A 26,361-nucleotide genomic window follows, 5' to 3' on the forward strand; every position below is an offset into this window, starting at 1 on the left:
CTCCAAATAGGGGAGATAGGAGATATGAAAATGATTTCAGAAACAATACACAGGAGGGAGGATGGAGGAGAGATAACAGGAATGATAGAAATAGGTATTGGGGAAGAGAACAAGATAGAAGGGGGTTTCTTGAAACTAGTGAACAAAACGACAACTACAAACGGACAGACCGAGGAAACCAGCCGGGAAACGGTGGACAGTCCCACTAGATGTCCGTAGTTTTGGGGCTAGACAATATTATGACAGGACAACACATAACCGAAACTGGAAAAGGAGAGAATACAATGTAAAGAGTAAATACCATGAAAATACTGATGTAGTTAGAATGAATAAATTAGAATTTAATAAAAGGTTTGGGATACTATGAGTAAAAGTGATACAGTTAATAAAAACTGTGTTCAAGCACAGGTAGTTAGTGAAAGTGCAGAAGTTGAAGGTATTGCAGAGTTCCATAGTTGGGCTGAAAATGATACTGGTGTGAATAACAAGTCAGACACACCACAAATAGAATCTATTTTGGGGGGTTTATTTGATAAGAAGGGGGATGAGGAAGTGTTTAATGGAGCCAAAGACTCAATTGCTGAGATTCAGATACATAGGGGGGAAACTGAAGATGGGGTTGTTGTGGAGAAGGAGGAAGAAGTAATGGAGGGACATTTAAATAATGATCCTAAATCAAGTGATGTTATTGATGAGAGTGTGGAGGAAGAAATAAAAGTATTTGTAGAATTGAAAAGTGATGATGTGGTAAAGGTAAGTGATGTGACAAACATGGGTAATAATGAGGTTAATTTAAGTGAAATGCAGACTAGGGAATGTGTATCTGAGGACAAGCTATTGCCTATTGGGAACTATGAAACACTAATCTATGAGAATGACAATAATAATAATATTAAAGAAAATATAAAGGGATGGAATGTAAATGTGTGTTTTCAAGAAAAAGGGGAAAAGTTTTTAGAAGTTTTGTGGAACAACTATGGAAACTGTATAAAGAAAGATGCCTTTTGGAAAGAATTAGCAAAGGTAAGTGCAACCTTGTATCCTATATGGTGGATAAGAATCCGTAGCGGACTTTATAAAAAATGGGGTGAAAACAATAATTTGTTGAGTGGCAACACAGTGTTAAGAGGAACAGATGAAAACAAAGGTTTATGTTTAAATGTCAATGCTTTGCAAACAGAGAGGGATGTGTCGAAGTGTAGGAAAGAGACATTAGACTTAGAAACTAAAGAAATTGAAAATGATCTATTGTTTGAAAATACTGAAATAGACAAAGATGTTGAGCTAGGTTATCCATATGTTAAAGTAAACATTGACATTTGTCCATTTGAAATAAAAGAAAGCCCACATCCTAATGCGTATAGACTTATCTTTCCCAGATCAAGAAGGTTATTTGGATTAAGAAACATCACTGAATTGAAACCATATAAACATGATTAAGCACATTTCCCTGTTTGAATACAATTACTTCCCCAGTTTCCATAAAGCATGTTATCAGCAAAGTTTTTACTGGGTGTGTCAAATAGCAACTACCACTCATGCTACAGACCCTGGAAAAGTTCCAGATCTCTGAGAGAATGTTTTTATATTTTTATTGTCACTATTGAATATTAAATTTTGAGAAATCTTCTTTACTTGCAATGGGCAAGAAGGTGACAAACATTTATTACTTTCTTTTTGTATTGTTGAATATGGGACATAAATGCACCAAATAAAAGACAATGTAAAAAAACTTGTTGTGCAAGACTCATCATTTTGTTACTATTCTTTTCTTAGGCATAAGATTTGTGTACAATTTTCTACAGCTAATCAGATGTTCAGCAAGTTTGATGTTTGTGTTATGTTGTGACCAATTTAAGTGTCCAATTTTAGTATTAATATGTTATTGTACTGTCTTGACTATGTGTCTCAATGGGAGACAAGTTTTTTAAATATTTCCTTTTTTTTTTTCAAATGCATTCATACATGTGACTTCTCTAGTGTTTGTGTTTATATATCATGTCCATACTTATAATTATGTACTTTGTTTTCATTTCCTTTATGTGGCTCAAAACGAGCAGACAGTTGCAATATTTTCCTATGGACATCTGACCTGTCCATCTATGTAATATATTTATGTTCCTTCTATTATCTTGATTATTCTGTGACTTAATGAGAGCTGACTTTGAAATAATTTACATATATTTTTTACATATCTTAAAATCACATGTGATATATTTGTGTCTGTTTTTGATCATTTTCCATGTGGCTCACTGGGAGCAAAGATTAACATTTTTTTTTACTTTCATATATTACTAAATATTTTTATGATGCTGTCATACTGAGAGCCATAACACAAAGTGCATTTGAAACAACACAACTAAAATATTTACAGGAAAAAGTCATTTTGAAATGGTGTAACGGTTGTTGTATACATACACATTATGCATAGTAATTGACACATTTGTCCTAGTCGGCTAATATCATTAACATTCTGTAAATGATATTACCCGAGGGGGGTATTGTAACGGAACATATTACAGGCTTTACTTTAATGAAGTATGCGATCCCTTCCAAATTCAACCAGTTTAATGAGTATTTATGATTATAGAAAAGTTATTGTGTATGTTAACAGTGATTGCATAACATGTCTCCATAAACAGTCAACCCATTAAATTATACTGAATAACTGACCCACACAAAAGTTAATATCACTTGATCACTGATACAGCAAATGTCATCATGTAAAAACACTAAGTTCATCTTAAATAATTAATATGAAGTACGAAAAATAGTGGCCAACATAGGTATTTTGGATCTCCTTAAATAAAAATCACCCAGTGAAACCTATTTGTTCACTAGGAGCGTTTTTACTCAGTATTCACGTAATCAATCCTATTTTAGACGAAAACCAATGTAATTCTTAATAATTCATGTTACTTACTTATTTATGCAAATTAGAGAAGTCAATTGACAAACTTCTAAAAAACGACCTTTTTGTAACAAAGAATTATTCTGTCAAGTCAACAAATCTGTCTGTCATTTTAATAACATGTTAAATTATGTCACTCGATGCAAATTAATAACTTTTCTGCACAAATTATGATAACAGATGTACATGTGACTTATAAACTATATCTCTTTTTAGTAGTTCTTTGGCAATGTTATAAATACAGGCAGTCGGAGGCAGTCAGGGGGCAGTCGGAATGTCACTTTGGTGAAGTGTGTTTCTGTGTTATTGTTTGGGATGGAAAAACAATGCAAAGAACATGTAAAGGAAGTACTACTTTGTGTTGTGTTATGGTCTTTGGTGGACAGTGGAATTAATATGGCCACCAAAGTAATAAATGTTTGATGTTTACATATGTGTTGGTTTCGCTCGTCCTTTATCATCAAAAGCACATGAAAAACACGGGACCTCATGTGTTTACCCTAGACAACCAGATTTAGAGCCAGCATCAGCATCGAGACACAGCAGCGATCCAGCAAGCAGCAGCGATTACTACAATACATTGTAATGGCGCCAACCTAACATCAAGTGCTAACAAGCTCCGTAAATTGGAGTGAAATAGTGCGATTATAGCAATTAGCAATATCTACGACTAGGCGGACCATTACAACCTGCAACCGACTTTCGTGATTTAGTGTTGTCCGTACACTCTGGACGGCAAAGTCTACTTTTACTACGAGGAACTGATTCTCACTTTTCCATTGGAAACATCCCATTTTCTAACATTGAAGCTTAGGTCCTTATCCAAAATAATTAAAGGAGTTACAAAAGCAATACCCTTAGCTAATCCTGGAAAGCTTGTAAATGTCTTAAGCGATTTTAAAGATCCAACTGGCCATAGGTGTCGCTTGATCAGCTCTATCGAAAGACGAGGGTGAGCAAAAATATGGAAACACCAAAAGCACAACGCATTTCTAAGCAGGCCAAATACGATGTGGGAAAACCGTTGGCATTCAATACCGCTTCCAGTCGTCTCGGAATGGATAAATTCAGGTCCTGTACAATCTTCAATATCATTATTCTTGCAAAATAAAGGAAAGTTCAGGTAACGATGATGGAGATCGATAGCGAAGCCACAACGTTCTCTCCAAAGCAGACTACTAAGGCCAGTAATATTGAGAACTGATGACCGTGGTGGCCAGAGAAGATGCAACAGTTGACCCCCGTGCTCACAAAACCAGACTTGGACGATGTAAGCTGAACACGGGCCCTGTAGTCTTGGAACACAGACTCACCACATGGAATGGTCAGCCAAAATGGTGACATCGTCCTTGACAGTAATGCGACCTTCCTGAGTGGCCATGGAGGCATCCGAATACCACGATACGGTTGCCCAAATCATCACCGAACCCCTGCCATGTTTCACTCTCGGAACGAGAACTCCGCCTGAAATTGGGACCAAAGTGAAACAAAACTCATCTCGACCAAATGACTTTATTCTGTTGCTCCATAGTCCAGGTTTTATCGCTGCGGCACTACGTCGTCCAGTTACGGGCATTTGCATCACTGATCAGTGGTTTTGGAATTTCAGCTCCATGCAGTTCCCTGCTATTTAAGCTCCCTTCGTGTTGTTTTGGTGCTGATAGTGGTCGCGAGTGCGGCATTCAGTTCTGCAGTGACTTTTGTCCCTGCCCTCCTCTTATCTTAGGTCTCAATTCTCTTTAATGGCCTTCCTTCACGATAACTAAATGCATACTTTCTTCCACATTGTGACTTATCGGAAGATGTTTTTCCGCTTTTTCTGAATGACGTATAAATCTTCGTTAAGGTGCCTCTAGGAACGCCAAACAGTTCGGCTACCTTGGTTACGGAAGCACCCGTCATACGAGCACCGTTAATTTTCCCGTGTTAGAATCCACTTCGCTCGGACGTAACGCACTCACAACTACACAGGACACTGTTCTGACCACGACTGGTAATTGTAATCTATTGAGGACATTGCACAGGCGCCGTCTGCGATCAAACACAGCAGCATCTCCTTCTATGGTCAAACATGCAGGTCTCAGTGTTTCCGTATTTCTGTCCAATCCCTATAGCTTTCGTTTCACGCAATGGTGGTAGTGGTGTCTAACTCTCTTCATGCTTTTACAGTGCGTGTATCACGCCATAAACTGCAGCGTAGTGTTCATATCTTGTTCATTTCATAGACTGATGGTGTCCAGCTCACGTCGTGCATTATCAGCACAGCGCACTGCATCTGCGAGGTCCACTTCACATTATAGACTGCCCAGGTCTAGAATAAATCGCGTACCTCAAATGTGTCAGCCTGCAGGTTATCTGACATATCAGGTGTTTCATGTCACAGGACACAGTATTTAGTTGAATTTACAGCCTTCAGATTTGTGTGACTTACTGCGTGATCGAAATTTAGCGGATTTCTTTTAGTACTCATGTGAATAACTTTACACTTTTCTTTATTCAGGGTCAATTGTCACTTTCCGCACCATACAGATGTCTTATCTAAATCATTTTGCAACTCCATTTTGGTTATCTGATGACTTTACAAGACGGTAAATGACAGCGTCATCTGCAAACAATCTAAGACGGCTACTGAGATTGTCTCCTATGTCGTTAATATAGATCAGGAACAATTTTAGAGACATGTTTCATCCCATACCCTTGTATCAGTTCAGCCTGTTTCCCATGGGTTCCCTGTAATTGTCGGACATTACTTTTCCCATGAAATTGTAGTATACATTTTCAAAAGAAAGCCAAACTGACTTCTCAGAATCTGTCAGCAACAGTTCAAAGGTAATATCTTTCATCAAGTCACGGATCTGTGGCCCGATGAAAATATCTTCTTTAATTTTTGCAGTACTAGTAGCAGGAAATTTAGATAGTAAATACTGAAAACCCTGGCCGTCTTTGTCCATTGCTTTCATAAAATTCTTCACAAAGCCTATTTCAGATGGAGTGGTGGTAGCAGCACACTGTCTTTATCAACAAGGGGTTCACGTGACAGATGTTTTTCACAAGAATTGAAAATTTCTCTGCCGGCCGAAGTGGCCGTGCGGTTAAAGGCGCTGCAGTCTGGAACCGCAAGACCGCTACGGTCGCAGGTTCGAATCCTGCCTCGGGCATGGATGTTTGTGATGTCCTTAGGTTAGTTAGGTTTAACTAGTTCTAAGTTCTAGGGGACTAATAACCTCAGCAGTTGAGTCCCATAGTGCTCAGAGCCATTTTTGAAAATTTCTCTCAGAGGCCACTCTTTGAGCATACAGTGGTCTTTGCTTCCCCTACTGTCCCAGTGATACAAGATTCAGCAATATTTTATGTAACGATTCTGCGTTCCCAGAAGTAGTTCCGGAACTTTGAGACCATCACGGATTTTCCGTTTATGATTCGAATAGCTAGTATACTCCAAGAGTATCCTCATGTTCTCGAACGTTTCCTGTAACTGAACGGAATGGGCGACCGGTATGGAAGGTTTCTGGTTTCCATTATGTAAGAGAACAGCCTTGAGAGTACTCTTTGAAGAATTTATAAGCAGGCACCATCGCAGATTTTTTAAGCAAAGACCAAGCTGTCGTTCACGGAATGTAATATTAGAGCTTAGCTGTAACAGGTCTTTTCTTGAAGACGAGACTCAAGTAATTCTGCGTGCCTCTTTGAAAGATTTATGTCTCTCACTAGATAGTTCAGTTCTTCCTACGACAATGGCTGTAGTTCCAGCCATGCTGCAGATAGCGTGTATTCAAAAATTTTATGATTCTCATGATTGGTTGGTTTGTCACTATCATCGTCTGTTTCATTTTCCATTGTCCATGCCTTTGGTGGTTTTGAAATTAGGAGAGAATCTGGATGCAGAACTTCGCGAATTGCAGATTCCAAATTTGGATAAGAAACTGTGTGTTTTGATTTACTTGATTACTTTCGCTAGCAAAAAGGCAATATGTAATGTGGTCTCTCGGTTCTCTCCACAGCTGTGGTACGGCAAATGGCATAGATGCAATTGCCTTTTAAATAGCGGGACTAATGTGAGCAATAGGTCTGTGGTACCAACACTTACTTTTACCTACCTTTGATTCAAAATACAACTCGTATGCCTTTTTGACGACTGGTGAAATGGAATGTCTTTGATACTTAGTCGTAAGGTCGCCACGCTCCTAACAGACAAGATTTGGTGAATTAGCACGCTTCGTAGACATTGTTGAGTATAAGAAACACGTGAATACGCACAAACAATATTCTTTACGTTAGCAGATATACACACGTCAAGAATCGATTCTGTGTGATCTCATAGTGAGATAGTCAGTGGTCGATAGTCGACTGACTGATGCAACTGCAACTTCCCTTGACCTACCCCAAGTGGCTATCTCCCCTTCCTCTCTCTGGTCTTACCACTAGGCAATAATATTCCTAAAACAACAGAATATGATAAGCGCCACTACAACATAAATAACGCAGCCGAGCGCAGATAAAATCGCATTTCCAGAAGAAAGTATGGGTGATAGCGAGCACTAAACTCCGTAAGAACTACATATTTTTGTTCTGCGGCAGATTTGATTGTCGCACTGTGTAATTTCTTTAGTGGCGGTTTTGCTTTTTTTCGTGAATAATGACCGGTATGAAACGACACCTGTACCAAAATTCTCAGAAAATATCGCTGCACAACCTCATAAATTTTATTGGAGTTCGGGTTCATTAGCTATAAATGGATATTACGATGTAAGACGAAACGTAAGTGCTCAGCGGTGTATTTATATCTTTTCAGGTGGACACAATGGACGAGATCCTGGCGAGTAAAAAGAGCTTTGGATTCCAGAGTGTGATTGATTACTTCCTGGAGGGTGACGACTGGCGACTGCAGGCGCTGCAGCGCGAGTACGCCATTCTCTCGGCTCAGATGGTGGACTGGGTGGTCAAGCACGACTACGCCTTCATATCGTCACGCCGTGTCGCCAGCTACTACCAGAGCTACGCCCCCAGGGACACAGCAGGGCGCTCACGCATCCACGTGTGTTCTTTCAACTTCGTCACCTACGGCAGCACCACGTATATCACTAAGGACCATCCGCTGCGCGACCGAATCAACGATATTGTCTTCTCTATTGCTTCCGCCGGCCTGGTAAGTCACGGAATCTAGTGGCTGTAGCATCAAAAAACTAAACGTACTGTCTCTGCTCCTGGAGACTTTTTGTTGACCAGAGCATTCACAAAGGCAATGTGATATTTGCTACACAGCCATTGATTAAACGCGGGTGTTAGACTGTAGCTCACATTATCATACACTGAAAGGGAAAAATGAGGCAGGAACACACTTACAAAGAAGAGATGTACAAAGAAACACCGTTTTGTATCAAGCGCGGCATGAGACAGTAAAGGGAATTATTCCTATCACCATGCTCTGAACGGAGCAAGAAGTACATTCTGAGCGTGTAGATACTGAGCTCCTAACACACACATTTGACTTTCTGAGTAGTGGTCCGTTGCTTCGAGCATTTCTCTAGGAAAGTACGGTGGTTCGCAAGCCTAGTTCAACTTTAAGTCCTGCTGAAACTAACTGGGTGAGTCAGTTCAAAGGTCAGTGGAACGACGGGGCACATCGTCTTCCAAGGGTTTTGTTATCATAGCACAATACTGAGAGATCTTCCTTCATGTTGTCGACAGCTTTACTTTACTGTGATAGCAAACATTATAGATATTCGAAGATTCACCTTGCCCTACGACAATGCGTCGATTTCGTTTTAGTTCACTAGTGATTAGTTACATTCTGCCAGATTACAATCGAACAAATGTTTAGGTATATCTGCAACGCAACATAACTGAAAAATTGGTATCAAATACTTTAGTAATTAAGTTCTGCCAGTTATTTTTTAAGCACCAAGAGTAGTAGGACAGTGTTCTTTCTGGCCCATTTTCATCTAATTTATAACGTGATCCCTGACCTCTGGTAAAACTGGAACTTAATTGATTGGTCTCTAATTGGTCTGTTACGTAATTGCACTCTCTATCTACTCCCCTCTCACTCCCTCTCTCCCTCACTCACTCACTCACTCCAACCCTCCCTCCCCCACTCCTCCCTTCCCTCCCCCTTGGCCAAGTGTTTTGAGGAGTCGAATAGCGGTGTGTACTGGTGCCTTTCGGCCAATTGGAGGCTTAGTGCTCCGATGGCCCTGGTACTCTGCATCGAGTAGCTGTTCGTACTATTGGCTGGGTGAGCAGTGGCATAGTCAGACATTGTCCACCTGCATCAGCAGCAGCAACCAGTGAGAATTAGCGAAAAGAATGTAAGTAACTGACAAATATTGAGATTGCCAAATATATTGTTGCTGTTATAACTGTTTTTTGTTCAGCATCTGTACATCATGTGTTCAGTTGAGAGAAGCCTGCACTGAAAAAGAAGGAATTTAATGAGTCTGTTTGATGTAAACATGTAGCAGAGAAATGTGACCACAGCTTTCTACATCGGGACTGGAAGGGTGTGATAGTGGAGGAGACTGCAGAACGGCGGAATATTGTTCAGAAAATAATGGCTGTGCAGCAGAATGACAGGTAGGTGCATTAGGTGACACAGCTTGACAATGATGGTGATGGAAGGTGGCAACTGTAAGTATTTGAAATGTATCATTCTCACCTCGTAGTGCTAAGCATTCAATGTTTTCTATAACTCTTTAGTTGTCCCACAGCACGATTTAAGAGTGATGATTATGATGATGATGCTATTTGCAGTACTGAGGATACATTCTGTCTTTTAGGGAGAGAATACGCTCCCAGAATACATACCTGTACGCAGAAATTAATGCTGCACTCCCCAGAAGAGTAAAAAATTCTTATAATTGAGCTCCCAGACTGACCATCTAATTATTTTTCCTTCAGCTTCATTACATAATGCTGTGATGATAATAATAATTGCTGTCTGGAGCTATCAGGGACATCACCTTGGGTTATAAACCAGTTACAGAGATAGCCACTTCCCCTAATATAATTTTCAGGCCTTGATTCAAAGCACAGACTTACGACAGGGTTGTTGTTCACGCATAGCTGCTGCTGTATCAAACAAGATATACCGAGACAACTGTTTTTGTAGAGTGCTCCATGATATTTTTTTTTTCTCTCACGATATGTGGTCCCCACAGATGCCTGAGGCATGCAGCTGCCCAGTGAGAGATACGGTTGGTGTAGCACACTTCTTCGAAAAACTCTACATTGCTGTTGCATTTAAACATGCACTAAAATATAGGGCTGTATGTGGTCATTATAGCTCAATTGTTGTACGGCTAGGTTCAAATGCAGGTGGAAAGACTGATTTGAACTATGCTGATCACATACATTTTAAAGAATAAAAAACATGTGTAACAAGAAAAAAATTATTGTTAATCTTCTTTTATACAGCCAACACAACTCATTCTCATGAGTGGTGGCCCATCGATTTGACATCAGTCATTTGCATTATGATGCTTGCAACTGGTCTCATTTTTAGGAACAACACAATCATTTCTGAACACTTGCAGCAGCAAATGAAATCTGTGTGAGATATCACACAATCGTGATATAAGCTGCGTTGGGAATAGAAAATGATCTACAGCGTTTAGGCATTGTAGTCTTTTTGAAAGTTCTTTGTATACATCAATGAACACTCACAACACCAATAATACATTCACTACCTGCACACAAGTCAGCTGTAAGAGCGAATGCCTGGTCTTAGTATCCAGAAACGTGGCGATGCTATTCTTTGCTACTGTGCTCATTGTGTGTTTATATTTATACACCTCGAAAGTAGCAACACTGCTAGCGGAAAAAGAATCTATATAGGCAGCTACCAACAGTTCAGTCACTGTCATGTGACTGAGTGAACTTCAATACATCACTCCATTGCACTATTTAGCAACAAGAAAGTGACTGGTGTAGTATTAGCAGTGATGGACGTTATAAATGTAGTCAGAGGAAAAAAGAGAGACTTATAATTCTTTTTTATTACTGGTGTGGTGAAATCAGTGCCAGTCCGTATCAGAATGTTTTAAGACTTTGAGGTCTTTCCAATAGCGGTATTCGAAAACCCCAAACCCCAAATATAGTGACATCAAAGTAATACTTTCCAGAGACGAGTGGAATCACCTGTTTGATAACTCACTGCAGACAGCATCAATGTTCCGTAGAAGTTCACAAGCACCCTCAGCTGAGTTGGAAAACCATACAGCTACAGCAAACAATAAAAATCTATAATGACAGCGAGTGCATGTACATACAAGAACCTACCTTTACCGCCATAACATATGCTAGTTATGCGATCCAGCAATAGCTAGACTCAGCTGACAGCCAACTGTTTACAGTCTCTATGAGAAATTATGGATCACTTAGAGCAAGTAGTGCTGCAAACGCCCTACAGCCTATATGAGGAAATGGTTACTCAACGATATGACACCTGCAGCTTATTAGTGGATGGAACTATATATAATACAACTGTGGCAGATATTGACATGGAGTTCAGTTCGTATTTAAGTACATTTAGGAATCCAGGAAGTTTATAATAGAAGAAAAGCACGTACTTCACATATGTATCTATAAAAAAGTCCAGTAGAATATTATAAATGCACAGTCGTCATCATGACTGAGTGGACGAAGCACTGCTGTCGTCAGGAGCTTGTAGTAAGAGACTGGTCCTGTGGTGATGCTGGGAGCCTGAAAAAGAAGAATGGATTGTTATTTCCTGACGAATCCAGATTTTAATTTTTGGTGGTTCAGGGTGCGGAAAAATTAATCTAATTCTGCCACTGATAAAATATCCCGGGAGGATTCTATTCAAGCGTGTGTGTATATATATTTTCAAAAACACTATTCAATCAAAATACCACTACTACAGAAGATTTTACGCTGTATTGATGGAGTTTCATACCAGCCATTCAGCGAAAGCAGTGATGTTCTACCACCAGAAAAGGTAAAACCTAACACAGTGTTTATATTTGATGACATCACAATCGAGAATCATAATCAGGTAGATATTTCTACTTTGGCCGACATGTGAAAGTAGACTTTTTTAAAGGAAGATGTATTACTGGATTCCAAAGCTGCCAGTTAGTGGTAATGCTAACTTCATCATCGCTTTCAAGCAGGATAACATGAATTTAAAGCATATTTACCTGTGCATATAGGGACTGACATAACATTCAATGAACGTATAAATATCTGCGCAGGTTGCTGAAATTACACGTAGTATTGGTTTCTGTTTATAGACAAAACAAGAAAGTGAATGATGGCTGGTATAAAAGAAATTTACAGGAGGTTCTCATTATTAAAAAAAAAGTATTGTCAATTTACAGTATCTAATTAATGAAGTCAGACAGCATAAGAAATGACCAATATACCTCTGGATTATATATACGATGATGACCCAAATGAAATAGTAGAAAGTATGTATATGCTTTCAGCACCAGCTAGTATGGGAAGTATGGTCTACTTGAATGAAATTACTCCAGTAATTTCAGAGTTATAGGAAAGATGCATCATCGGGTACAATAAAAAAAGTGGTGGCGATTGTTCATGAATTACATAAGACAGCACACTAAACATTCTCATGTAGATGTGTTATAACAAAAGGTTAGGACGATTTATGGAAGGTGGATCATGTTGATATGAGACAGTATTTAAGGGTGAATGGTTGTTTCAAAAGTATATTAATGGTTCCAGAATGAGATTTTCACTCTGCAGCGGAGTGTGCGCTGATATGAAACTTCCTGGCAGATTAAAACTGTGTGCCCGACCGAGACTCGAACTCGGGACCTTTGCCTTTCGCGGGCAAGTGCTCTACCAACTGAGCTACCGAAGCACGACTGACGCCCGGTACTCACAGCTTTACTTCTGCCAGTACCTCGTCTCCAGTTCAAGTCTCGGTCGGGCACACAGTTTTAATCTGCCGCCGGCCAGTGTGGCCACGCGGTTAAAGGCGCTTCAGTCTGGAACCGCGCGACCGCTACGGTCGCAGGTTCGAATCCTGCCTCGGGCATGGATGTGTGTGACGTCCTTAGGTTAGTTAGGTTTAAGTAGTTCTAAGTTCTAGGGGACTGATGACCTCAGATGTTAAGTCCCATAGTGCTCAGAGCCATTTGAACCATTTTTTTAATCTGCCAGGAAGTTTTATATTAATGGTTATAGATACATATTCCAAACTCGCATGGTATCTGTCTGTTAAAGCAAATATTATTTGTTAGGTTACATAGGTTTTTGAACAGCTGTTGCAGACGGAAATGAACTAATGCCTGCATAACCTGCAAACTGATGATGGTGGTGAATTCTACAATAAATATTTAAAGACTGTAATAGATTGTTATGGAATAAAGCACCACTCAACATTTTCACATCTGAAAGCAAGTATTGTGGAGCATTTGAACAGAACGATAAAAGCACATTTGTGGAAACAATTCGATCTTGATAGCTCATGGTTAGATATTCTCCCACAAATAATCGATCAGTATAACTGTGCTCAACACAGAATGGTAAAGGTGCGTCCTATTGATCTATGTGATAATGTTCTTATGAATCTGGTGTATGTTGTTGTTCTGGTCTTCAGTCCAGCGACTGGTTTGATGCAGCTCTCCATGCTACTCTATACTGTGCAAGCTTCTTCATCTTCCAATAACTACTGCACCCTACATCCTTCTGAATCTGCTTAGTGTATTCATCTTTTGGTCTCCCTCTACGATTTGTATCCTCTACGCTTCCCTCCAACACTAAATTGGTGATCCCTTGATGCCTCAGAACGTGTCCTATCAAACGATCCCTTCTTCTAATCAAGTTGTGCCACAAATTCCTCTTCTCCCCAATTCTATTCAGCACCTCCTCTTTAGTTACGTGATTTACCCATCTAATCTTCAGCATTCTTCTGTAGCACCACATTTCGAAAGCTTCTATTCTCTTCTTGTCTAAACTATTTACCGTCCATGTTTCACATCCATACATGGCTACACTCCAAAGCAGAAATATAATGTAGGTGATTTGCTGCGTATTTGAAAATACAAGGCAGCATTCGACAAAAACATATCTATCTCACTGTGCACTGGAGATATTTACAGTTTCGAAAGTGCTACGTACAAATCCAAGAGCTTCCGTTTTTAAAGGATGACAGTGGACGTGAAACAGCTTGGAGCTTTTACACAGAAGAGTTACAGAGAAGTTATGAACCAGACGGCTATCTCACAGAACGTGTCGTAAGACATTGAGGGAACAAGGCTGTGGTAAATTGGCTTGGATTACCTTTTTCATGCAACTGTTGGGTGAATGCTAGAGATATGGTACATGACAATGTGCACAACATCAAACAGTGTGGTATCATACCACGCATGGCAGGAAGCACATTATCATTGGAGGGAGCGGCAGTATTCTGGATAAACTCGCAGTAGAAGTGCACATTTGGTTTGTGGTGTCAAAGGTATGATACTGGATGATGCGTGGAAGGAGCATGCGTGGAAGGAGCATGATATAGCCTGTGCTGCTCATAAAAGTTCACAGAATGACATACTGCAGACAGAATTTTATCTGCTAAAGCTAATGAAATACGTTTGGGGTATTGATATGGAGCAGTGCATTGCTACTTTCACATTTGATAAGGAAATGCATGCCAGACTTAAATTTGGTGACGGAATAAACTTCAATCACCTTATGGATGCAGCCCACCGTGCACTAAAGCAGAAGAAAAAAACATGGAAAAAACAGTATTCAGACAGCTGTATATACGGCTAAAAGTATCATGAAGTGGCAGAAGGGTGGAATAAGGTGCTGTGTTAAAATGCCCAAAATTCGACCTATACCCAAGACTTCTGGTGGAATTATCCCAGCGCTTGCAGGACTGTCTGCAGTTGACTGGCTGGCGGGCATAGTTGTGGCCATAATTTGCACTGTGAAGAACGTAAGAAGCAAAGAAGAATAGCTGAAAGAAGCAAAGAGACGTTATGAAGCTATAGAATCAATATCGCACTATACTTAAAACCGTACAGCAAAGGTCTTGGAGAATTTATTTAAAAAACTCTGAGTTCAGCCAGACCCCTCGCTAATACAGATCTACTTAAATTCGTCAAAAAACTCAACATTCCGAGATTTTGTTGTATGTTTATAAGATGCCAAAGACGATCTTGAAATCTAATAAAGTGAGAGGTATCGTGAATTTAGATGTCGTTGGTGGATCTGGTACCCACTAGGTTGCTTATGTTAAGAACAAGAATCGTATGGTGATTAAAAACCAGAAGAAGAATAATAGTGCTACTTCATCAGCAACAAGCGCTGTCAAGAATTCAGTTCATATTTCTGTGGTCATCTGTGCCTCATATTTATCCTGGCAAACGCAGGAAAATGAATGCTACTCACATCACTGCATCAGTCATGACAAAGATGCGATGTTGTACACTCTGACTGTGAAAGGGCGTTTGTCAGTATTAAATGTGAATTACCAATAGATATAGGCATTGGTGAATGGAATATTGCATTGATTGGATTCGAAACCCTTAACAGCAGTCCTAATATTGCAACAAACTACATTTAGGAGGCAGTAAAGTTGTGGAAATACACCTGGCACACACAATAATAACGATTTAAATACGCTTATAAAGCAGTCTGTAAAGGGGTTTGAGACATGCGCAAACGTTAACCCTGTGGTGCATGAATTTCACTGCAGTGGACAACTTTTAATGGTCAATTCTCTGGCTGTTTCAATGAGTCATGAGGCTGCAAATGCATGCAGGACACAACACCAGTAGGGAGTGCCCACTGCAGTGAACTGTGTGCATTTTCAGCCTCAGGACTGACTGAAAATGCCAAAGAAGCGACCATTAACAGCTGCCACTGTAGTGGACACTATGCGCCACAGGGTTAATATGTTTAAAGCAGTAATAAAAACTACTAAACATGCAATAGACTTCAGCCAGCAAGGATCAACAGGAAAAGTAATAGTTTTCATACGTGTTTTGGAGAAGAATCCCGATAAAAGTTGCACGTCGGAACAAGTAGTCGACTTATTTCCATCCAGCATGATTCGCAATGAGTGCAATGTACCAACGAATTCCAATCTCAAGCGTAGACTGATCCTCACGATTTGCGGTTTTTCTTTTCTACAGTGAATCCAAGATATGAAATCAGTTCTGGCTAGTCTCATAAACCTGCAAGTGACTGCTCAGGTATTAGACCATTTCGAGCTGAATGTCGTGGAGCAGGCAGGAATTTAACTGATTTTTGCAATGAGAAAATCGTGGTGTGCCGCCACTTGAAGAAAACATCATTATGTGCGTAAGATATAAAAGCATACCACCCAGCCATTAGTAACTCATTTCACAACAGATGCACAATGTGATAACACCATAAGATTAAAAGTTCCTTAAATCGATAGGACTGAAACATCCCCATGTCATCACTCAATCTAATGTTACCAGTTTACTAAGATGAGCGAATAACTCAACAAGAGTTTGTTGCCCACAAAACATTTGCTGCAGCTTCATTTAGTAATAATGACGAGACACAGATTCTCATACAGCACCAGGATACCTCAAAACTTTCAAGCAACAGTTTCCTATCCTGAAAGGAAGATTTTTTAAGAAGAATCGAACACCTACGCATCATCACAGCTTACGCACGATGTCCTCACTACCTTCTTCAGGGAATACGTTACGAACTCAATGGAACAAACGCACCAGGACTGTTGGTATCACTTCAACCTTTAAAACATAAATCTCTATATTAGAGCCTGACCTGAATGGTTTATTGGATGAAGGATGGTTCATAGATGGATCAATCAACTATCGCTTTAGTGTGTGCATCCTATTCAAGATGCTAATGGGCTTTTTTGAGGATGTGAAGAAAGTTATTGTGCATGCAAAGCGGGGGCTTATCGTAGCATGATCTGCAACTGACAATAATACATTATTACAGGCAGCACAAGAGAACAAACTTGTGCTGGATAAAGTAGTATGAAAAATGCCACATATTTCTGTTTGAGATGAAGAGACACTGAAGTTTCATCGAGTGTTGAATGCGAATATTACACTCCCATTAAATTTCTGGTCATGAGAGCTGTATTAGTAACCATATCTATCGACCTAATGAAAACAGGCTTGGCCTATTAAACCAGCTGTGCGATTAGAAATCCCTCGTTACATATTTTTAGCACTGCAGAAAGACAGAGAGGAAATCTGAAAAAGGATTCAAGTGTGTTCGAGAACTACAAAATAATCTATGCGAAAGTGTTTCTGAATAATGAATATTTTCCATACGATAGTAAATTGGAGCTTGTCCGATGTAATGACAAATAGATTGTACTATAAGAAATGTACTCAAGGTTTCACTCTTCTTAGTATGAGCGAATGATGAATCTGAATGTATGCTCATCCTAGAGCCATTAAAGAACTTGGCCTCAGTTGTTGTGGTAGACTGCTCTACATAAAATGAAAAAAAAATTAAAATGGGTCCTATTTATATTCGAACTGAATTTGACAATAATTCACCTTGACAGGCTTTGTACAGCAAGCCATATATAGGTAGATATGTGCTCAAATGTGCGGCAATTCACGATGAATCCCCAGCACGCAAACATTGTGGCTGATGTGCAGGGATTTCTCTACGAGTGCGGATGTTTTGTGTTTTGAGATGTGGCTTTAGTCGCATTTATAGACGCAGGATGTCTTTTAAAAAGTTTCCACACAACTGTCCAGAGCGATAAAATGTGCTAAGACTCAGAAGGCTGCAGTGTTGTTGACCCGATTTCATAATGGGAAAAGCTGAGATCAAACAAGGATTTGTTACGAGGATATGCTAACATCACCCCAAAATTTCGACCTAAGAGACAGCATCATGTACATCAAATGGCGCGAGAAGATGGTCCAAATGGCTGGAACTAGAACTCTAATATCTCGAATTTCCAATAATTCAACTGTGCGTCAATTAAACATCCTAAGCAAGTGTATGGTGGTGGAGAAGAGCAAAAGCGCAGTTTTATATGTCCTTCACATAATGCGCAAATACTGTTACAATTTTTGAGCAGTAAATAAAACCTTAAAAAACTCCCAACCTAATTTCTTACAGCAGGTTTGCTTGTCAGGTAAGTTTTTACACGACTTCTATGCTCGTCTTCAAGAACTGATGAACTGATTTTAGAAGTCTCTGCTGTACATCGCTCAAAACGTTGGTGGTCCGCAGATGCTTGCAGTCAACATATTCTATTTCGTACATCTCTCTACTCAGTGTAGTCCAAGTCATTTAATGTATGGACTGCTTCGTTTGAGAAATGAACGCACTTCGCTTCCTTGGCTGGTAAGTAATGACAGCAGTAGTACTGAGAATGTACCAACATGTGCAACCTGTCGCAGCAAGTTTTTGGTAAGTAATTTTAGTGGCAGTACTGCATGTGAGAAAGGAGAATCGTGCCGGTACTTGAAATCTTTATCAGTGCCCACCGCAAGGCTGATAGGATGAAGCTTATAAATAGTTCTGAGAAGTGTGATCTGTCTCCAGTCGCACAGAGGTTGAAATGAAATTTTCAGATGGTAATAACTGACGATAATGACTGCAGTAAGCAGTCATGCACATCGGCTGGAAATAACAATGACACCACACTGCTGTAGTTACACTGCTGGCCACCGTAAATGCAACACCCTGAAGGAAGCATCCGAATCAAGTGAAATTTACACCATGGGTTTGCAGCGATGAGATATGCAACTGATTAGAATTTCAGCGCAGACGCACATCACGCGCGCCTGTGGCGCCACCTCATAGCACCATTTAAGGCTTGGCGATTTCGACGAGTGTACGTTCGGCACGTGTGTTTACCTTGTGGTTGTTTCACAAGACAATCAGTTATGCCTCGTAGACAACAGCGAACATCGTTTGATCAAGTATCCGAGTTCGACAGAGGAAGGATAGTGGCTTACCGAGATTGTGGATTATCATACAGAGAAATCGCTAGTCGTGTTGGACGAAACCAAACAACTGTAATGTGGATATGTGACCGTTGGATGCAGGAGGGTACGACGGACCGACGTGGTCGATCGCATTCACCTCGGTGCACCACTACACGTGCTGATAGGCAAATTGTGCGCATGGCAGTGACGGATCGCTCAGTGACATCCCGAACCATAGCACAGCACATTGCGTCTGTAACGCATCATCCAGTGTCTGCGCGTACCATTCGACGCCGTTTACAGCAGAGTGGTCTGTCCGCAAGACGTCCATTGCTTCGTCTACCATTGACGCAGAACCACAGACGTCTCCGTCGCCAATGGTGTGATGACAGACGGATGTGGACGGCAGAATGGAATGACGTTGTCTTTACTGACGAGGCACGCTTCTGTCTGCAGCACCACGATGGTCGGATTCGAGTGTGGAGACACCGTGGAGAGAGGATACTGGACAGCTGCATTATGCACCGCCACACTGGTCTTGCACCGGGTATTATGGTATGGGTGCTGGAGCCAGTTGTCCTTCCTTACCTTCAGGGCTCGGCCACAGCCATATTTCAACAGGATAATGCGCGACCACATGTGGCACGCATTGTCCAAAAGGTTCTTCGTCAATAACCAGATTGAATTGCTTCCCTGGCCGGCTCGCTCTCCGGATCTTTCACCGATAGAAAACATGTGATCCATGGTTGCTCAACGAGTGACCCAGATTACATCCCCAGCTGCCACACCAGATGATCTTTGGCAACGTGTGGAAACTGCTTGGGCTGCTGTACCCCAGGAACACATCCAACGTCTCTTTGACTCAATGCCGAGACGTGTGGCAGCGGCGATCTCCAACAATGGCGGCTACTCTGGCTACTGATTCTGGCAGGAACCACATGTCACAGACGTCTGTAAACGTAATCATTTGATACTTGGTCAACATGTTATCTACAACATAAATTTTGTTGTGCTACCTCTTGTCTTTCTTGGTGTTGCATTTACGGTGGCCAGCAGTGTATTTACGAAGATTGTGGATCTAAAATGACTAGACAGAGGAAGAGGATTAAAGCAAGCATATACGTTTTGTATAGTAAAGCACTATTTTTTGTTGCTTCGTTTTGTTTTCTGTGATTCTTATGTGTTCTTCTTTCGTTCTAGATATGCTCTGGGATCTTAACCCAGCTGCTACTGATGACGATCTATGGCAAATGCCGATACATTAGTAGTATTAGTATCTCATTCATTAGTCTGTAATAATATTTTCTTTGTGCCGCTGGTAAGGCGATGTCGTTCAGAATCGACAGTGTTATACCGTGCTCATTCCTCGGTCAGTGCCACACACCTCCTCTGCCACTGCCTTCATCAACGCCCATGCTACTGGATATGTTTCTAGAGGTTCACATGCCCGCTGATGATGGGCTACTAGAAGCATATTTCATCAATGAGAACGACAGTCAGTTTATGTATAAGTAATCAGAAATTATTACCAATGACTGCATACTGTTTCTATTGTTTTTTCTGAAACGTTGGATCATTATTGGAAGGTGCTGGGATCACACATCAGCCACACCCCTCTGGCGACTGGTTTAAGCACCCTCTCCACAGGAAGGTCCACCCCGCTGGCAGCCACACCCCAGGCCATCCCAGTGACGGCCGCCACCCTCACCAACCTCTTTGCCACTTCACCCATCTCACTGATGTCTGCCTCCACCATCCCCAAAAAAGGTAGCACTGATGGTCTGGAAAGACAAAGATTGTCCACATTTGAGGAAAAAGCAGCGTGGTGTAGTGGGGTGATTCGATCGCAGAGTGGTTCAGCAATTTCTTCTCGGGCGTCAAACTGGGCTGATTTTCCAACATGTAGGAAAGAGGTTCCGGTAAGCTGATCAGCCATGTAGCTCATGTCGATGTTTACTTTTACGCCTATGATCCAGTAAATGGGGGGGGGGGGGGTCCAGATTATTGACAGACTGTCGCGTCATGATGACAAGAGATTCATCTGTGATGATGGGACTGGAACCCTACCATTCTCACAACACTCAGTTGAATGTGATTTAATGCATGTGTGTGTAGATGAGGCATTTATTTATTTATTTTTGAATAGAGATGGAAATGTTTGTACGTGCGCATGCAGAATAGTAGTAGTATGAATTGCTTGTCATAGGTATTTGTGAATGTGTTAACACTTTTCTATCTACACATTGTGTGTGTCAATAAAAAAATTGTGTGTATGTGTGTGTGTGTGTGTGCGCCTCCTGCTACTGCTGCTGTTGCTCTTGCAGATACGTACATATAATGAGTGAGAGGGGAGTAGACAGAGTGTAATTACATAAAATACCAATTAAGTAAGCTATAATCTTATCAGGGGTCAGGGTAAATTAAATTAAATGGGCCAGAAACAACACTTTTCTACTACAACGAAGTTCTCAAATGAATCACAAAAATGTCGGTCATGATCTTTCGTTTTGCGCGACACAGTTGCCGTCTGCAGCCCACTGTACAAATATTTTAGTAGCCAAAGTGTTTCTTTTCGCGCCAAACATTTGTGTTGTCTCAAATGCAACGGTGAAATTCACAGAAATTTTAACTGCCACTCAGCTACAAATGTAGAAGCTACAGTAAATGACCAACTAGTCATGAGGTCCGTTCTAAATCGCGGAGCGTATCGTTGCTTCTGTTACACATACCTAGAACTGAAAACATTTGAAATATTAAATGTCAGTGTAGGCTCTCAAGGTGAATTTCACTGATGAATTGTTGTCGGGATATTAGCCAGTTGGTCGATGTGTAGTGACACTTCAGGACGTTTCTTACTTCCACCTTCTGGCCCGAACATGCCAATTAAGGTATTTACCGAAACATCGTTCCACACCAACCAGATGTTAATATACAGAAGAATTGCTCATCTATAATATAATTCCATGTAAAATTACAAAAATAAATGAGAAACTATTTGGTGAACGTTTCGAGATATCGAAATGAGGTTTTCATCAAATAATAGTACACAGAGGGGCATGCAGTTTAACTCTTGCATCAGTCGAGTTATTGAAGCAAGAATTTTTTTCCTCAAGTGGAATGATATACTTTTTAGTGACGCTGGACGGCTATAGAAATGACGAGTATAGTGATATAATGATAAATGATGTTGGCGTTGAAACTGTACACAGATGTATCGACGAAATGTGAAGGTCAAGTGGTGGAAACGGGATGTTGCTCTGTAAATATCACCATACGAGGCTCATGTGCCAGGCTCCATCGTTACATGCAGCAGGAAGATATGCCTACACTACTAGGATGAAACGAGTTACCTCTTAGCCCTACTTTATACTGCATATATTGTATGTTGCAGGAGGAATGGTCAATATTTTATGACAGCAACGATCATTCGAAGCGAAAAAGTCTAGCAAACATGGGCTGCAATATAGATACCTTAAGAGCTATTAGAGCTGCAACTTCGATAGTCTGAAACAAATCTCTTCTGTTGCAAGTTGAAGCTTTCCATATTTTGAGAAGACACAGTATGGGCCGTAACAAGAAAAAATTGTCTAGTAAACATGCGCTCCAAAACGCATTGTTCAGAGAGGTAATGTACTTCATAGTAGTGAAGATACTCATCGCTCCTAATGTTCGCATTTTATAGCCCACAGTTACTAGAATTCTTTGTTTCGAATGATTGTTCTTGTCATATCCCTGAATATTGATCATTCCTCCTGTGGCACCATTTATATAGTCAGGGTCACCAACTATTGTTCTAAATGGAACTGTATGCTCGCTACTAGCCTATCATATTGGGGTTACGAAAACCATTTCAAATGGTTGCATGTGCTCATCTTAAACTGAACTGCTTTTGTGGAAACAAGTAAGCCGTCGAAAGGGTTCATACAACGACGAGGCCTGTGATGAGTGATCCACGTGACGGTGTTTACGCCGTAATAACAGGTTCCATCCACCTTGCCTTTCAATTTTAGCCCTTTTCTCAGATATTTTTGCGAATAACTGTGTTAAAAAATATACTTTCTTAACTATATTGTCTGGTACAGCGTTGTGGTGTCACCGCTAGACACCACACTTGCTAGGTGGTAACTTAAATCGGCCGCGGTCCTGTAGTACATGTCGGACCCGCGTGTCGCCACTGTGTATTCGCAAACGTAGCGCCACCACAGGGCAGGTCAGAAGACACGGACTTGACCTCGCCCCAGTTGTACGGACGACATAGATTGCGACAAGACGTATCACGTCTTCCTCTCATTTGCCGAGAGACAGATTAAATAGCCTTCAGCTAGTCCATCGCTTCTACCTAGCAAGGCGCCATGTGTATCATTGCTAATTGCTTACTACTATGCAAGAGATGTATTTCAACAAGAACAAGACTACATTAAAGTTAAGTATATTAAAATCTCTCTTCTTTTCTTTATAGTTTTCATCCAGTCTCCTGTTTCAGAATTTACGCCCGTCTGCGTTAGTTTCGCGTGCACCTAGCCACTCATTGTGTCGAGACCTTAGGGAATCGACACAACAATATTTTGGCGCCGAGGAGTGGTGCCGCGCCCACGTTGCAGTCTTTGTGTTATATTTGCTCTAATTTGCTGGTGTCATGGCTTCGCCGCATTCTCCAGATGTACTGTCCGAATTTTTTCGCTTGCAGAATCAGCAGACGCAGGCGTTATTGGAAGCCCTTGGACAGCTCGTCCAGGGTCAACGTGCGCTGCAAACCGATGCAGCGGCAGCCGCTTCTTCGCTACCGCAGCCACACAACGCTGTCGCACCGCCATTTAGGCCCTTTGAGGCCACAACCGAAAGCTGGACTGAGTGGGCCGATCAGTTCACCTTCCACCTCACTGCTTATGGAATTCAAGGTAAAGAGCGGCAGCCGTTTTTGCTTTCTTGTGTCGGTGTGTCTACCTACCGGGTGATAGTGAAATTGTTTCCCCGACGCGACGTAGCAACTCTGACCTACGAGGAAATTTTGTCGGCTTTAGATGCCTATTTCAAAGAAACAGTAAATGTAGTTGCCAAACGGTATACGTTTTTTCGTACAAAACGTACGGCCGGTCAGACTAATAGGGAGTGGGTTGCAACTTTGCAAGGACTTACTAGAGACTGCGCGTTTGCCTGTGAATGTGGCCTCCCATATTCAGATACTATGGTGCGTGATGCAATTGCACAGAACGTTTCTGATGTTCGCATAAGGGAACAGATTTTGAAGCTAGTTAATCCCTCCCTGCACCAAGTGATAGACATATTGGACAGGCAAGACACACTTGACTTTGCTCAGGAATCATTTGAAACTTCGCCAGCAGTGTGTCACATTAATCGGCCCGCCGGGCCCGCTGCACGGGACGCTAAGCGGCCCTCGCGCCCGACTTCGCAGCGGCCGCCTCGCTTGCAACCACGTGCGCCGCGTAAGCAAGCAAATGCAGTGAAATCTTGCCCGCGGTGTGCCACTAGACATTCGCGTGAAAATTGCCCGTCACGCCAAGCTATTTGCTTTTACTGTCACAAGAAAGGACATGTACAAAGTGTTTGCCAGAAAAAGTTAAGATCAGACAATCACACAAATTCCAGGCCCTTTGCTTCGCGCCGGAATCGCACCCAGGACAATCAGGCTCGTGGACCTTCGCCCATGGACATCCATGTAGTTCATTCCCACCCGTCCAGTGACACTTTAGCTAACAGTGACTGTGTTCGTCCCACCCAACGTGTGCGTCGACGTCGCCGGAAAGCCCGTAAAGTTGCACGTGCTTCTGGACCTGTATCAGTTCAAATTGCACGAGACAGTCGCTCTTGTCGTCAACAAGACAATAAACTTTTTGTGGACTTAGACTTTGTAGGAAAAGTGATCCCATTCCAGCTCGATACCGGAGCTGCTGTTTCATTGCTCAATCACGACACGTACAAACAACTGGGCGCCCCGCCATTGCGTGCCGCAAATGTTACGTTAACTAGTTACTCAGGACAGCATATACCTGTGTTAGGACAGTGCAGCCTTCTTGCCACATACAAGGGACAGACAAAACTTGTGTCATTTTATGTTCTTCGTTCCTCTAGTGCAGTGAACTTGTTTGGCTTAGATTTGTTTCAATTGTTTAATATGTCTATTGTAAATCAGGTCCTATCAGTGAATCAGACTGTGCCTTCCGCCAGTGTTTCTAGTCTTTGTGAAGAATTTGCAGACATTTTTGCACCGGGCCTTGGTTGCGCTAAGAACTATGAAGCGCATTTGGAACTGAAAGATAACGCGCAACCAAAATTTTTCAGAGCGCGCAATGTTCCCCACGCATTGCGTGATGAGGTCGCAAGAACATTAGCCGAATTAGAATCTCAAGGTGTCATTGAACGTGTGCAGGCTTCTCTCTGGGCCTCACCCTTAGTCATTTTGCCAAAACCTTCCGGAAAATTGAGACTTTGCGTGGACTTCAAGGCCACTGTGAATCCACAACTTGTGACTGCTACTTTTCCTTTGCCCCGTCCGGAAGATCTTTTTGACAAACTGTGCCCGGGAAAATATTTTTCAAAATTGGACCTAGCAGATGCGTACTTGCAAATACCTGTGGACGAAGAATCCCAGCGCGTCTTAGTGGTTAACACGCATCTTGGCTTGTATCGCTTCAAAAGACTGCCATTCGGGTGTGCATCCGCCCCTGCTTTATTTCAGCAATATTTACAAACTATTTGTGCGTCGGTCCCTACGGCTGCGAACTATCTGGACGATATTGTAATCTCAGGAAAGACAGAAGCAGAACATTTGCAAAATCTCCGAACATTATTTCAGGTATTGCGACAAAATGGTCTTCGCTTGAGGAAGGACAAATGTGTGTTCTTTGCTCGGGACTTACCGTACCTGGGCCATGTCCTTAACGCCCAAGGTATACATCCGAGTCCAGAGCACCTTCGAGCCATTCAGGACTTGCCGTCACCGCAGAACTTAAAACAGCTACAGAGTGTGCTGGGTAAGGTAAATTATTATCATCGGTTTGTGCGCAATGCTTCTTCTATTTCAGCTCCGCTTCATCGCTTACGCCGTAAAGGTGTTCCGTTCGTCTGGACAACGGAATGCGAACGCGCCTTTCGCCAGTTGAAATCGGCGTTACTTTCAAATACTTGCCTTACGCCATTCGATCCCCGAAAACCCCTTTTGTTGATGGTAGATGCCTCGGATTTCGGGATCGGTGCTGTGCTTGCGCACAAGGATGGCTCGCATGATCGCCCTATTGCCTTTGCGTCCAAATTGCTCTCATCTGCGCAAAGAAATTATTCACAAATAGAGAAGGAAGCTTTGGCTCTTGTGTTTGGTGTCACAAAGTTCCATGATTTCTTGTATGGTCGTCACTTTACCATCAACACGGACCACAAGCCTTTGACATCGCTTTTTCATCCGAACAAGCCTGTACCTCCACGTACAGCGCAGAAATTCATTCGCTGGTCACTTTTTCTCTCGCAGTACCGCTACGATATCTTGTATCGGTCCACTGCTAAGCACGGCAACGCTGATGCGTTGTCCCGTTTGCCTGTTGC

At 41.6% G+C, this 26,361-nt stretch overlaps 1 protein-coding gene across 1 annotated transcript in view; it reads left to right on the forward strand.

The window, feature by feature from the left end:
- Positions 1–26,361, forward strand: part of LOC126235304 (glutamate receptor-like) — a 56,604-nt gene that overhangs the window by 20,838 nt on the left and 9,405 nt on the right. The window contains exon 3 of the mRNA XM_049944028.1: positions 7,704–8,057. Coding sequence (XP_049799985.1) covers positions 7,704–8,057 — 354 coding nt within the window. The remainder of the gene's footprint in view (positions 1–7,703; positions 8,058–26,361) is intronic.

The sequence above is a fragment of the Schistocerca nitens genome, chromosome 2 (genome assembly GCF_023898315.1).
Source record: "Schistocerca nitens isolate TAMUIC-IGC-003100 chromosome 2, iqSchNite1.1, whole genome shotgun sequence".
In the NCBI taxonomy this organism is placed as follows: domain Eukaryota; kingdom Metazoa; phylum Arthropoda; class Insecta; order Orthoptera; family Acrididae; genus Schistocerca; species Schistocerca nitens.